The 14,870-nt window shown below is 42.6% G+C and overlaps 1 protein-coding gene across 2 annotated transcripts in view; it reads left to right on the top strand.

The window, feature by feature from the left end:
- Fgf9 (fibroblast growth factor 9) overlaps positions 1-9,001 on the top strand; it is a 35,742-nt gene extending 26,741 nt beyond the window's left edge. For both annotated transcript variants that reach the window (XM_005355419.3, XM_026783280.1), the window contains exon 3: positions 8,235-9,001. In XM_005355419.3, coding sequence (XP_005355476.1) covers positions 8,235-8,480 — 246 coding nt within the window. In that variant the 3' untranslated portion in view covers positions 8,481-9,001. The remainder of the gene's footprint in view (positions 1-8,234) is intronic.
- The last annotated feature ends 5,869 nt before the right edge of the window (positions 9,002-14,870 follow it).

The raw sequence follows: 14,870 nt of genomic DNA, 5'->3' as shown, positions 1-14,870 counted from the left end.
GTTTATACTCATTGCTACCTATCTGTGGTTTATACTCATTGCTACCTATCTGTGGTTTATACTCATTGCTACCTATCTGTGGTTTATACTCATTGGTCAACAGTCTCCCCACTCTTCTCCTTCCTCATATATTTCTGATCTATTTTGATAAGGCAAAATGAAAAATTAGCTCTTTACGTTGACCTGCATACCACCAAGTCCATTGTTCCCCTAATTCCAGAGGTAACAGAGATGGTCAGGAATATGGTCTAGGAAGGTCCATCCAGAATGATGGGGATTTAGAGGCTTTGAGAAACTAGACTTAGGTTTTAGGTGTGTTGTGGGCACAAGGGGTTGGATCTGAATCGGAGCATCTGACGACATAAGAGGAGGTGCCCTCCCACTCTTCTTTCTGCGTGTTGCTTTCTTTCTAGTTGGGGATTTGTCCCAGGAGAGAGCAGTTAAAAGACCCAGCTTCTTATTAATGATCCTTTTGTCGTTATATTTAATCACCCTGGTCCCTGCAACAGCTCCCATTAAGGCTTTACTGCTGTATTATTAATGAGAAAGAGTCATTGTGGTTAGGGGAGGTTTAAATACCTCGACTGTAACAAACAGTAGATATGAGAATGAATGACTACAGCTAAGTCATTAACTCCGGAAATGTTCAGGAGCTTTGCAATTAAGTCCTTGTCATGCCTTTCCCTGCTCTGGTGGTTTATATCGTAGCAGCCAGCTGTTTAAGGGACCATCGAGTTGAGTAAATGCCATCATTTACATAGCGTGGTTAGAGCTATGCCACACATTCATGTGGAAACCATGTTTTAAAATAGCACAATGCGAGGCAAGTCTGTCTGTTTGCAACAAGAGCTATTGTTCTGTTTCAAATGCTGTAACATCTCTCTCTTTTAAAGCAGCAGAGATTTGAGCGTAGTAACGCTGTGTGGGGTACCTAGCTTCAAGTTGTCTAATTTTTTAGATTGGTCTATAGGTAAGCCTGTGTCTTAAAGGTGCTTAGGCGTTCTCTGGACCGTGCTGTGATTTTTACTGTAGCATCTCATGCTTTGCTTTAAACAGGAATGGTAAAAGTTTTGAAGTTTTAATTTTAGTTTTTCCCATTGCTCAGAATTTGATGACATAAAATGAAAAGAGGTTTCCATAGCTGCTAACATTCACCAGATTTTGTTCCAAAGCATGGGCTTTAGTAGACTTCTGAATTAAATCCACATTCTCCACCCAAGTCCAGCGATAAAATCCAATAGTTCAAAGATAGGTATGCCATAAACAGCTATAGTTAAATAATCTAAAAAGATTTAAAACATGGAAATACAATAAAACAAGAATTGATCACTTTATAGTGGAATACTCTATAAACTGTCTGCATTGGAAACATGTGGTGAGCTTTAAAACATCTGCGTCCTATAATTCTAAAAAGTGTATAGTTTATTTGAAGGCCCACGCTCCCCTTCTGCGCGCATATAAAGAGACAGGTTAATACATTTTTTTTCTAGTGTTCCAATTTGCATTTGTTTATCTATTTTTAATTAAAGACAATTTTGGAATAGAAATACATAACTTAAAATATTCGCCTCAGCTAAATATTCATCACTTAGAAGTGAAGTGTGCTCATGAAGAAATGAACTATAAATCTTGCTAGTCTGTCTAAAACAAAGATTGCACAGTGACATAATCCCCGCTGAAAGGGAGAAGCCATTTGTGATATGTATGTGGCATAGAGAAGTGCCGTAGTCTTTTATTTTCAATGGAAATCTTAATTTTGATGGAAATCTGCTTGATAGAGCAGTATAGCTGGTGTGATTACAGCAGTCAGGGTGTACTGCTGGTGTTAGTGTCAGGCCAACCTCCATCACTTAGCTGAAGATACTGCTGATCTGACTGCCAGGAAATGTTGTCTGAGGGGTTGGACTGTTTTAAAGTTGAGCAAACACCATGTTTTCTGGGTTGCCCAGAAAGTTCTGTGTATATAAACAACCCTAAGCAGCCTGTGAGGGAGAGAGCCATGCCGTTTCAGCTGTGCAAATGTCAGCTCCTGTTCTTAGCTTACCTTGCGTTTTTAAGGACTTTTTCATAGTTTTAAAAAGTGCAGGAGGAATCTTCTGGCCGTGTAGAAATTTGTTCATGCTCTTTGCTTTCATTTCCTACCCTCCTCTTTCTCCTGCAAAACTAATGGTGTGTGTTTAAAGTTCCACATGGTTTTACAAAGGGAAGAGTTTGTACTCCATTCCTGAACACAGCCTGCTGTCACTAGCTCTTTCCTCAGGTGACATCCCTAGGGGTTGGCGGCCTTTTGGGAAATGGCACCCTATGTCTCACGTGTGAACAAAGCTGGGGGAGCCCTGGGCTGTCAGCAAGAAGCAGAGCCAGGTCCTGAGTAGGAAGTGGCTGAGTAGGGCTTCTGGAAATGTTCTGTGTCTATGCCTTCACTACCATAGAGACAAGAGGCCGTGGTCCAGAAGGGGATGCATCACCCCACCTTTGGACTTACTGCCCCCACCCCCCATTTAACTGGAAAATAACACAAGCTGTGTTCCATTTGCTCCATTTCTGAGAGGTTCTGATGAGAGGCCCCTCATAATATCAGGGCTGCTCTTGGTCTCCAGAGTCCTCACTACAGATTGAGCATCTGTAATAAACGTTGGAAATTCTTAGGGTCAAAAGTTTTTGTGGAGTATTTGTAGAGATTTATTTCTTACTTTCCTTTTTTTTTTTTTTTCGAGACAGTGTTTCACTATGTAACAGTTCTGGCTGTCATTGAACTCACCTGTAGATCAGGCTGGCCTTGAACTCATAGAGATCCTCCTGCCTCTGCCTCCCTAGTGCTGGGATTAAAGGTGCACACTGTCACACCTGGTCAGTGGAGCATTCCTAGTGAGAAAATATGAAACATTCTGAAATATGAAGCTTCATGAGGGCCAACACCATCTCCCCAAAATTCAGGCACTAGAAGCATCTTAGATTTTAAGTTAGGGCTGCCTATTTTGGCACCCTTCCCCAAGGCCACGGGACTTGGGAAGAACATAAATGGCTGTAGTGTCTCCTCAGTGAGTGAGGGGTGAAGCTGAGGTCTGAGACAAGCCTTCTCCCAGAGCTTACCCATCTCTGCCATAAGAAAGGCTCCATGCAGCCATGTGCCCAAGGGCAAAGGGGGCAGGAGCTGCTCCCAACAAGGAGAAATCATCCTATATTCTTAAAATAAAGATTTAGTTTGTAATATTGGTCTGACGATATAATTTCCAGTGGAGAGAAAGAACCCTTAATCTGAATCTATACTTCCCATCTCCCTGTGCCATCTTTTCCAAAACTGGAGTCTTGGCAAACAGTTCTACATTTTTATTCCATTTTGTCAACAACAACAACAAAAAGCACATAATTGTTTAGCCAGGAATTAACTTGCTTGTGAGGACACTGTTACACAGAGGGAAGAAAAGCCTGAAGTACTGACTGTATGAGGCCTTGGACTCACCCTTTGGTTGTGTCTCAAGGACTTTCATAGAGATGAGCCGGAAACCATCAGACTCAGGCCATCTCCTCAGTGCAGGAGTGCCTGCGTTTGCCCAGTAGCCCCTTCTAGATTTCCAGGCAGAGAGTGGAGGACTGCCCTTTGCTGTGTGAGGGTGAGCTTCCTCAGCTGCGCTAGCGGGAGCAACCCATGTGCAAGTGGTATTCCGGGCTCACTTCCTGCTGTTCATTTTGTCTCCATGAATCCCGTTTGGGTGGGTTGACCCTTTTACTCCCTGTTTCAACTTACACAATACATGTTTGTCTAATGGGGTGTGATACTTTGTTGAAACCTCAGAGCTGAGGGGGCTCTCTTGTCTAGGATGTCCATGGCCCAGCAATTCACCTCCAACATCGTGAAACCCAAATAACCAAACCTAAACAATATCAAAAACATTGCTGGTGCTTTTTTGGCCACTTGGAAGAGCACTTAGGAGGAAGCTGGAAAGAGCTATTCCCTGATGTTTTAGGCCTTTGGTTTAAGAAGGAGAGCAGAGATGGGCTCCGTGGGTAAAGGCTCTTGCTACCAAGGCTGACCACCTGAGTCTAGTCTCCTGGACCCACAGGATGGATAGTGAGAATGCAATTGTTTTCTGACCACCACACATGGGCCATGACACTAGCCCCCCAAAGACATGTAAATAAAAACCAAAAAGACAAGGCAAAGCATGACTTACCGTTGGACTGCTGATTGGGTTATAAAACTCTGTCCTTTGCTCTTCAGCCATCTTGGCTTTCTAACAGTAAGAGAAGATGAATCTACCCAGTTGGCTTTTCCTAAACTTATGTATTAAGTCATATGCTTACTATGTGAATACAGAAGGGCAGCAGTGTTTTGGTGATACGTAAAGTATACTGGGTGCCCTCACTTCTGAAGGACAGGAACAAGAGAATACGCTCTTACCTGGTTTTGATGCCAGTTGTCCCTCAGTATCTGTAAGGGATTCGTTTTAGAAGCTCCTTGACATACCCAGATCTGCCCATGCTCGTCTCTTATGTATTCCTAGTACTGTATAGAAACTGCACTTGTCTTCCTGTACATCATCTTTGTATGGCGCTCTGGAAACACAGATTGTAACATGTTTGAGAAACTGATGAGAAAGCCAGTCCACGCTTGGTCCTCATACAACTGACACACACTCGAAATAACTTGAGTCTGCCACTAGTGAGACCTGTGATGACAGGACCCATGGGCCTGGCTTCTTTCTTCTTTTCACTTAGTTAAGGTGCCAAGTGGAAAGGGGAAAGCAATTATTTTTTAAAAGTCACCCCTCCCCTATTTTTAATGATGGAAACAGAAATACACCTAAAACTTACGCTTCTAGAAGAACCATTTGTTCCTGCCTGTCTTGTGTCTCAGAGTTGACCTTGGCCTCCTGTCTGGTCTTGTGTTTCAAAGCTGGTCTCTGAAGACATCCTTGTGGTGACAGTTTTGTCCAAGGAGACAGTTGCATGGTTCTCTGGGGGAGGTATGAGGCCATGGTGGTCATATACTTTCGCGAAAGCCTTCATCTTTGGCCTTTGGTGATTTTCTTCTTGCCCATGCACCTGTCACTTTGGTGAGGTTTCGGTCAGTTCCAGAGTGTGGCTGTAGGGAGAGTCTGAGATGCCATCCTCACTATTCTTCACCATGACAGTGCTGCATCTGGAGTAGTGTCCAGGCAGGACCAGCGCTCCTTTCCCACTTGGACAGCAGCCAGCAGATGCCCAGCAGAACAGATGTGAGCGCACTCTTAGTATTAAAATAACTAGCTAGAAAGGTGTTGATTTGAAAGGTTTCAGTCATGTGGTATAGCCGCCAGAGGTGGACAGTCCCTTTTCCTCCTCTCACCAGGAACAGCCTTGGTACACACCCTTCAGCCCAGAGTGTGGTCATACCTCTAGGATGTGAGGGATGCATCATTTCTGGTCATGGCTGATCTGACAGCATGATCTCCACACTGTGAGGTCACAGAGCTCAGGGAGAGAGGAAGGGGAAGATATTGAAAAAGGCAGAGAGCTTTTCTTAGGGTGGGAATGTAAAACTGAGACTAGCTTTCATCTTGGCACCTGAGCCTGGCTTAGGAAATGAGGGTGAGCGTCTCTTACTTAAATTCAAGAACTAGGGGGCTAGGGGACTTGTTTTTATTCTACTGTGTTTGGAAGTATTCCCCTTGTCAAGACAGAAAGCTTTATGGCGATCCCTCCTGACCCCCAGGGCACTTGGGAAGATCTCCCCACCATGGACTGAAAATCCTCCCCACACGTTCCTCTCGTCTCTGTTCCCTGAACCAGGGCTTTCCACTCGCCCCACTCACGGATGCCTTGTGCTCCTGGGTGTACAGGTAGATAAAGCAGGTGCACCAATCCAGCACTTGCTAATAATAAATCACAAGATATTTTTGAAACAGTTCTTTGGCCTATATGTCAAGATGAAACCAGTTTGTGTGCCAGTGAAGCCGATGGGCTTATTTATGTTTGCACAGAGAATTAAATCTTGATGAATATTTATTGTGCAGACAGTGATCTTTCAGTGCTTTTCAGAGTTGACCAAGATTTTGGTTTTTAATGGTCTGTGCGCAGAATGCTGCTTGCATAAATACATAGTACAAAAATCTCAGAAGTGTGTTTAGGTCATTTCACAAATGGTTGGAAATTCTATTCTAATCTCAAGCCAAAATTTATCTTTTAATAAAACTCAGGTCAGCAACTCAGATTTTATGAAACTCAAATAAACAATTTGTAAAATCAATCATTATAATATAATATAATCCAAAGATGTCCTAATTTGAAAAACTTACACGTTAAGGTGGAAAATATGAAAAGTCTTTGTTTCTCATAATTAAATGGTTTTGCTTTTACAAGAGCAGAAAAGTTTTTATGTATGGTGAAAACGTTACAATTCATCGTACTTAACAGTCTCAAGTCTGAGCCAAGGCGCTTCAGGCATGTTGGCTGACTGTGTGGCTAACAGCGTGAGCAGCACAGAGCATGCGTGATGTGGTGTTCGGCGCAAGGCTGCAGTGAAGCCCTGTGACACAACGTGGGCGAGCGCTGCCAGAAGTGCCTCAGATTTAATTTGAATTTGAGTTTCAATTAGTCTTGGATTTTGCACATTTGGAGACCTTCTCTGGTTGCCAATTCTTTTTGTGACCCCCATGTTCAGTTGCACAATCCCAGTTGGACCACACCCCGTAGTTCAAGAATCTGCGTCTTCTATGATGCTATGAAATGTCTTACACTGCGTTTACTCACTATCAGGTATCATTAGTTATCTGGAGATAGTTTAAAGTCTGAGGGAGGGTATGGTAGGTTCTAGGCAAGCACATCGTTTTTATGTAAAGGGACTTGAATAGTCACAGATTTGGTGAAGAATTCTCCCAGGGATTTGTCTGTCTGTCTGTTTGTTTTTAAGACAGGGTTTCTCTGTGTAGCCGTGGCTGTCTTGGAACTTACTCTGTAGACCAGGCTGAACTTGAACTCAGAGATCCACTTGCCTCTGCCTACAGAGAATAGGATTAAAGGCATACTCCCCACCGCCTGGCTCTCCTAGGGATTTTAGAAAAGGCTGTTCTGTAAATTTTGAGCTCATAATGTTAAAGGGCAGAGGAAGCTGGAGTGGGGAGGCCTTAGAGTAATCCGTCAGCAGGGTGCCCCACCATGCCGCTCACTGCTAACACTGCAGTCATCATTGGCTATAGCGAGTACTTTATAAAAGTGTATTGACAGTGAGGTGGCTCTTAGAGACTCCACTTGGGCAAGTTCCCTGCCAGAGAGGACACTATCCAAATACTGTGGCGAAAATGAGAATGGCTCCCTGGGCCTTTGAACATATGACTGACGTGGAAGGGACCCACGAGACCGCGGCCAGACATCGTCAGCAGATTGGATGTTTTCATATTCCTCAAGGTGCTGCCTTCTTGACTTTGTCCTTGACATTTCTACATTGAATTGTGAAAAATTAGTGTGAATACTGTCTAAAAAAATTCAGTATTATGATTTTCTCCCAATCTCTAAAATGTTTAGTCTCTTTTGCGGTTTAGCCATCTTGAATAAGAAATTCAAATGTCATTAATAACCTGACAGAGTTAAAACAGTTTTGAAAAATGCATTGAAGTAGTTAAAATGAATTTTTAATTTTTGGTGGTGGTTAAGTATATAAAATTTATTTGATAGTAGAAGTATAAAATCCAGCGTGAAACCATGTAGCTTCCATACTGACAGTAAATCTAACCGTATAGAAGCTCACGGAATCATGTCGTTTTTCATTAGTTTCCACTTGTGATTTTTGTTTTACTTGCAATTTTTTAATAATAAAGTTTAAAAATAAAAAAGTGATTTTTAAAATTAGGCTTACATGGCTCAAGCATCTTTGATTTGGAAGTCTGAACTCTGAAATGTCCCCACATGTAAACATTTCTTTTTAGCATTAACATCATGTCCCAAGTGGAAAATTCCATATTGTGAGAATTTTAATGAAAACATATGATGTAAGGTTACCTTTGGGCTGTGCGTAGATGGTATATTTGAAACATAAGTGAAATTTGTGTTTAGATATTGGTCCCCTATCCTACATATCTCATTATGCATATGCAAATATTTAAAAAATTCAGAAAAAAGGAAGTTTAAAAGTGTTCTGGTCTAAAGTTTCTAGGATAAAAGGGACTGAACTTGCATATAACAATGGGGACTATTGTTTCTTGATGAGGCAGCTACATTTTACAATGTATTTATTTCCTTTTTTCTTTTCTTGACAGGAAAAACTAACACAAGAGTGTGTATTCCGAGAACAGTTTGAAGAGAATTGGTACAACACCTATTCTTCCAACCTGTATAAACACGTGGACACCGGAAGGAGATACTATGTTGCATTAAATAAGGATGGGACTCCAAGAGAAGGGACCAGGACTAAACGGCACCAGAAATTTACACACTTTTTACCTAGACCAGTGGACCCCGACAGAGTACCTGAACTATATAAGGATATTCTAAGCCAAAGTTGACAAAGACAGTATCTTCACTTGAGCCCTTAGAACATAACCACTATCAATGCTTCCCTGCCGTGGGTTCTTATTGATTAGCAGGGCCTTCACCTCAGCTCCACTGTTGGCAAACTTTGTCGCATGCATATGTATGATGGAAGCTTGGATGGGGACTTGCTGATTTGCTCTGCACTTACAGGCTGGTCCTCCTGGAGGGTTGCCTGGGGCCACTTGCTTGGTTGATTGTGAAAGCAGGGGAGAGGCTGCGTGAGAGGGTGTGAGTACCCGAGTGGGTGAGGCGAGGGGGACAGCAGCGCGCCAAGAGGACAACGGCCTGATGCATGCTGGGAAATAGACATGCTTTTACATTTTTGATCAGTTGAACTTCATCCTATATCAGCACAGCTGCCATACTTCAACTCATCAGGATTTTTGGCTGGTGGCCTGCTCAAGGGAGCACGCCTCTCCACAGGCGTGGAGGGCGCAGTCTCACTGAAAAGACTGTCAGCTCATTCTCACTGATATCATACAGTGAACTCAAAGCAAAGACCTCTTAGTTTAAAAGAAAAAAAAAAGAAAGAAGAAAAGAGAAAAAAAAGAAAAAAAGAAAAAAGAAAAAAGGTTAAATTTATTTATAGAGATTCCAAAGGCAACATTTTATTTATTTTATATATTTATTTATTATATAGAGTTTATTTTTAATGAAATATGTACAGGCCAGATAGGCATTTTGGAAGCTTTAGGCTCTGTAGGTGTTAAATGGCAAAGTCTGCTATGAACCTGTGGTAACTTCATGCAAGTAGGTATCCAAGAAATTCTAATGGCCCTAATGTACTAAAGGCGACAATCTATTTTGTGCCCATATTATTGTAAACTTCTGCACATCGCTCACGACACTGAGTATTCACTCTTCAGATCGCTTGTTTCATAGCTTACCCCAGAGGATTAAAGATAAACTGGGTCTCAACCCTTCATTCCGTGTCTGTAATTTTCCTCTCTCGTAACTCAGTGTAACTGGGGCTTGGAGTGTATGAAGGCTGGCGTATGTCTTACTTGTTTCAATCTATTGCAGAGTGTACCAAAGCGAAGCAATAACTATGCCTTTTGAATTTCAGACCACATCCATGACAACAAGACTAACATCAAACATGGCACTGATTTAAAATTACCAAGGGAGTGGAGAAACATTTACATAGTACAGATTTTTTCTTCTTCCTCCTCTTCCTCCTCCTCTTCCTCTCTCTCTCTTTTGAGGCAAAAGTCAGATGAACAGGATCATTCTTGTAAAGTTTTTATTTGTGTTTTGGCTATCAAATATGGAATTATACAAGGACCTTAGGGCCCATTACAACATCTTTTATGGAGATTGCATTTGGTACGAACTGTCATAATTACACAGGGCTAGTACCCTTCAAGTAAAACTTACAACATGAAACCAATAAATCTTTATCAGTAATGACATTAGAGGGGTACTGTACTCATTGCCTGTGCTTTCTTTTCTGAATCGGTCTTCAAGAGTGCTCAGAGAAGAGGTTGCTGTGTAGAACACTGTTTACAAAATCTTTTCTTACATGCTATACTGAAAAGCTTGTGAATACAGCTTTATTTGAGAACAAAAATTCTAGAACTTGCTGTTGGGCAAGGGAGACCATTTCTTACTCTGTACTAAGGTGAAAGGAGCCAAATTCCTAATGCGATATTTAAGGAAAAGAAACGTATAGCACGCTTTCACTTTCCAGCCAGTTGATGCTGGGAAATTGAAAGCGACAGTTCAAAAATGTGTTCAAATTTCCGCAGCTAATTTTAAGATGCGATATCCCGGCTTTGTTTTGCTTGGATGCACATTCTCGATGGGACGTGAAAGCATGTCACTGGCAAGCCAGAGCTGTTGTGAACTCGAAGTGCCTGACTTCCTGTCGTGAGCAAATCCATGTAGCCCTCTGTGGTCCAAGCTGGAGCACGTGGTGACGGACTCTGCTGGCGAGCATTAGGGAAGAGCTGAAGGTCTTTGGAACTGAAAGACATCTCAGAGAGAGGACCCTGAAGCTCTGTGAAGTAGTTGATAGGATAAAGAGCAGAATGTCCTCCTTATGTACACTCTTTGGACCCCCATTTCAGTTTCTAAACAGGTGCTGTATCGAGTTTTGAGCAGTGTTCTTCTTTGTTATTTAATTCTTTGCTGCTAAGATGTATACATATTCAGACTTCCATTTCCCAAAAGCATTTATTTTATTTTTGCTGAAAAGGATTCAGTGTTTTGACCACAGGAGAGAACTAGATTCATAGAAAGTCATAGCTGTAATATCTGAAGAGATTTTAAAAGAGAGCCATTAATAGTCACACCCTAGTAGGCGTTGCAGAAAATCAACTCAGAAGAAAGAAAAATAACTGTGCAAAAACTAAAAATTTATATGCATTCCCAGCAAATGCTACTCTATTGTCTATTTTTGAACTTTGTTTTGGTACCTCTTTTTTTTTTTTTTAAAGCAAACTATTGTGTGCTTTTGGTAACCAGTATAATAAACTGTAATGGTCTGTAAATAAATAAATATTGATGTATGCGATTTATGTAAACAGGCACTGTGGGAAAGAAGATGGCTCAGGGTTTCTATGTGAGTACCACCCTGGGAAGTAGACAGATCATTCTCAGTGTTGGGTTCGCATCCTGTTAGGTCCCTGCTATAAGAGCTGCAAAGCCTGCTGGATGGCAGCCCCAAGCCACTGTGGGCTGGGTGATTCCAGCCCACAAACAGATGCTCAGATAGCCAAACGACTCTCTTGTTGGTGCCAATGCTGGCATCATGGTCAAAGACTTAGCCAGGGTAGACTGACCCACCTTCCCATCTGCCATGCAAATGTCCCCAAGCAGCACTGAAGGACATGCCAGGTCAGCACTGGGGAACCTGCCCTGCCAGGTCCTGCTTTGTGGATAAAATATGGCTTCAGTAGGTAGCATCTTCACCATTTCATCTCATTAACACGACAATATTGTGTTATTTATGCGATAATCTGTAATTGTATGTAAACACATACAGGATTGTGTACTCTGTGTAAATACATAATTTCAGACTTTGGAAAACTGGTAGTTTTTACTTGATGTCTGCTTGGGAGGTGCCTCAGATTCTTTGCCTGTGTGAGCCAGAGAAAGTTTAACAGTCTCTCTGCCTTTACAGATTGCTTATGCAGTGAAAATGAATTGAGGGGATTGGGGGAGTGTGGAGAGCGGGGAGGAAAAAAAAACCACATTCAATTCCTCCCATCCCCACCCTGTGAGCAATTGATGAAACAGCCATTCCAGGAATCTTCCGGGGAGAATATGAACTTGGAGTGAGCACAGGTAGTGTGCCTGCACGATTTTTTTTTTTTTTTTGTGGACAGATGAATGGACAGTGGTGATTGGGTTCGAGGTTAGATTCTGTTCACTGCATCACTTGACCTTGAAGTGTGCCAAATTTAGATTTGCGCTGCCTGTGGTCACGTGCACAGAAGAGCAATGAAGTGGTGGAGGTGGGGTGGGGGGCAAAATGCCAGCTGAGTTCAAAGGATGTTTGAGCCACCAAAGGCCCCTCCAGGGTGTGTGTGTCTGTGTAGTCTGCATACCTGCAGGGATTGGTAATTTATACCTGAAAGGAGAGCGGGGAAGAATTGTAACAACACAGTCTCTGCCTTCTTCAGGAGACAACCCAAAATCCAGGGATTCAGGCTTGTGGAGTGGACCCCGATCGCAGAAAGTTAGGTTGAATATGTGTGAGCAGACTTTTAAAACTGATTTTTACAACCCCCCACTTAAAACAACAAACCTTCTAGCGTACTTCTGTGCTTGCTGTTAGATCTATAGAAAGCTATTTGACAATGCGACCTAATCTTCATGAAAGAAACTACAGAAACAACAACAACAAAATAGATCCCACTATGTATTCCTTTGCGAAGAGAGTGGTGATAAGCACCCTGACAAGGTCCACGGTCATGGCTCGCAGGTCTGGAGACAGCTGTATCGCCCTTCGGCCAGACAAGCGCTGGTGAGCCTTCTTGGCTATTTTGGTTAATAGTTAGGGCATTCTAAGAATTCCCATTATTTTCCAGCTATATTTCAGCTTGCATTGCAAAAAAAAAGTGTTACAATTTAAATTAGGAATACTTACTGAATATCTGCAAAGCCAGTGGCAAATTGTGGTTGGAGTTGGCCTCTGTCCTGTGTACTCCCCTGAAATCTTTAAATTATGTTTGTGGTTAGGGTTGGTTCCCATTGGTATATGTGAACTTAGGCAGGAAAATCAGCCAACAGGAGCTGAGGAGTTAAAACAATAGATTGTATAATGGGAATATCTAGAACTCAAGGGCTGCTTTTCCCTCCTTCTACAAGGGAGGACAGCTTTATTGATAATACTCATGGCTTACATTGGAGAAACCCTTTTATTTTTTTGAGCATTTATGCAGGCTTTTTCCTAACCATTTTTCTGGGATGTTGCGAAAACATTCTGTAGGCTCCACCTGGCCATTGCCTCTGGAAAAGCCCAGACATATGACAGCTTTGTGTGATTTCTTCTGCTTACCACTAGGGGCTTTTCCTTGTCTGTGAGGCTGGTGTCCTGCTCTTTCAGAGGCAAGCAATACTCCAAACGTTCCTGTGCTCTCCAGCTGAGAAACTCTTTCTCCCTCTAATTTTATTCCCGTCCGTTCTTCTCCCTCACTCCTATCTCTCCACTCTGTGGAGTGGCACTGGGGATAAGACACAGTCACGGATGGATAAGACACAGTCACGGATGGCACCCACAGAGCCTAAGAGAAGATCATGGTGCCGCATTTGTTCTGAATCCTGGGAGCTTCAGTACTGTGGACAGTGAAGTGCCCATGATCCAGACCAAGAGGCCTCTGGGATGGTAAGGTCAAAGGGGAAATGTGAGGGTTGAGCAGGAGTTACAGAAGAGGTCACTGCAATGTTCTCTCGTGTCTTAATGTTGCAAAGGTACCTTGTCTGTTGGGAACGGGCTGGTCGCATCTCTTCCTGACAGACAGTGACTGAGTTGGGGACTCTCAGAGGGTTTCATCAATCTTGTGGAGGACTGTGGATTCCTGGAGATGAAGAGGGCCCCAATGTTGGCCTCTGACCACCCCCACCTCCAGGATTTACCCATGTCTCTCATTGTTGGTGTTGATTTGTTATTCATGGTTTCTCTCCAGACAAACGTAGTCCCTTCAACTATACTGATCAATACTGCTCATTTAAAATTTCTTGTCACAGTGACTTACTATCACAGGAAGAATTGTAATACAAGAAAGACTTAAAAGAGGTGAAAATATAGCAAATCTTTCAGATATTCAGATCATTCTTTACATATACATTGAGTAATAGCTGCATGATAAAATATGGTTACAGAGTATGGAAAACAAGAACAAGCTGGGTGTTGTGCCTGGATTTTACCTGCCATTTCAGTGCCCTCAAGGCTGAAGCAAGAGGATTTCTTTGATTAGAGGCCAGCCTGGGCTAATGAGTTCCAGGATAGTCTTGAATATATCATGAGACTGTCTCAAAACCCTCAAACTAAAAACCAAATCCACGAAATATCTATTAACAAGACCAAGACAACAAACAAACAAAAAGCCTCAAACCTCAAGGGCCAGTGAGATGGCTCAGTCGGCAAAGTCACTTGCCAGAGGAGGCTCAGCAGGTAAAGTCACTTGCCAGAGGAAGCTCAGCCTGAAACCCTGAGTTTGGTCCCTGAGACTGAAATGATGGGAGGAGAGAACTAGCTTCTACCAGTTGTCATCTGACCTCCACAAGTGTACTGTGGCATGTTCATGACCACACACATACATGTACATACACACAAACTAATGTAATTAAAAAAACACCCAAGAGCTGGAGAATTGGCTCGGTGATTAAGAGCTGTTGTTTTTCTTCCAGAAGACCCAGGTTATGTTCCCAGTACCCTTCTTGGGTGGTTCACAGCTATCTGTAACTCTAGCTTCAGGAGATATGACATTGTTTTTGGCCTCTGCAGGCAATTGCACATATGTGGGGAGCATGCACGTGTATGCTCACGCATATGTGTGTGCACACACACATACACACATGAGTGGGGACAGAGACAGAGAGACGAGAGAGAAATAGAGACACACATAAAATAAAAATAAAATCTTAAAACATCCCCCAACAACAAAAGAGCCAAGCAGCCTTCTGAGCAGACACAGAAATGCCCAGCTGGACTCTGCTTTGTGGCTAGACACGTTAGATTGGGGTGCCCACAGGATGAGGCAATTACCACAACAGCACTAATTTTCCGAAACTCATTCTCCTTCAATGATGTATTTAATTTGCATTGACTCATGGCAACCCAAGAGCAGCCCCGCTCAAGCTCTGCTCCTTTAACTGGGGCATTTGGAGAGGCTGTCCTCCAATGGAATGATCTA

Source organism: Microtus ochrogaster, chromosome 17 (genome assembly GCF_000317375.1).
Source record: "Microtus ochrogaster isolate Prairie Vole_2 chromosome 17, MicOch1.0, whole genome shotgun sequence".
Lineage (NCBI taxonomy): Eukaryota > Metazoa > Chordata > Mammalia > Rodentia > Cricetidae > Microtus > Microtus ochrogaster.
This window is presented reverse-complemented; position numbering and strand designations above follow the sequence as displayed.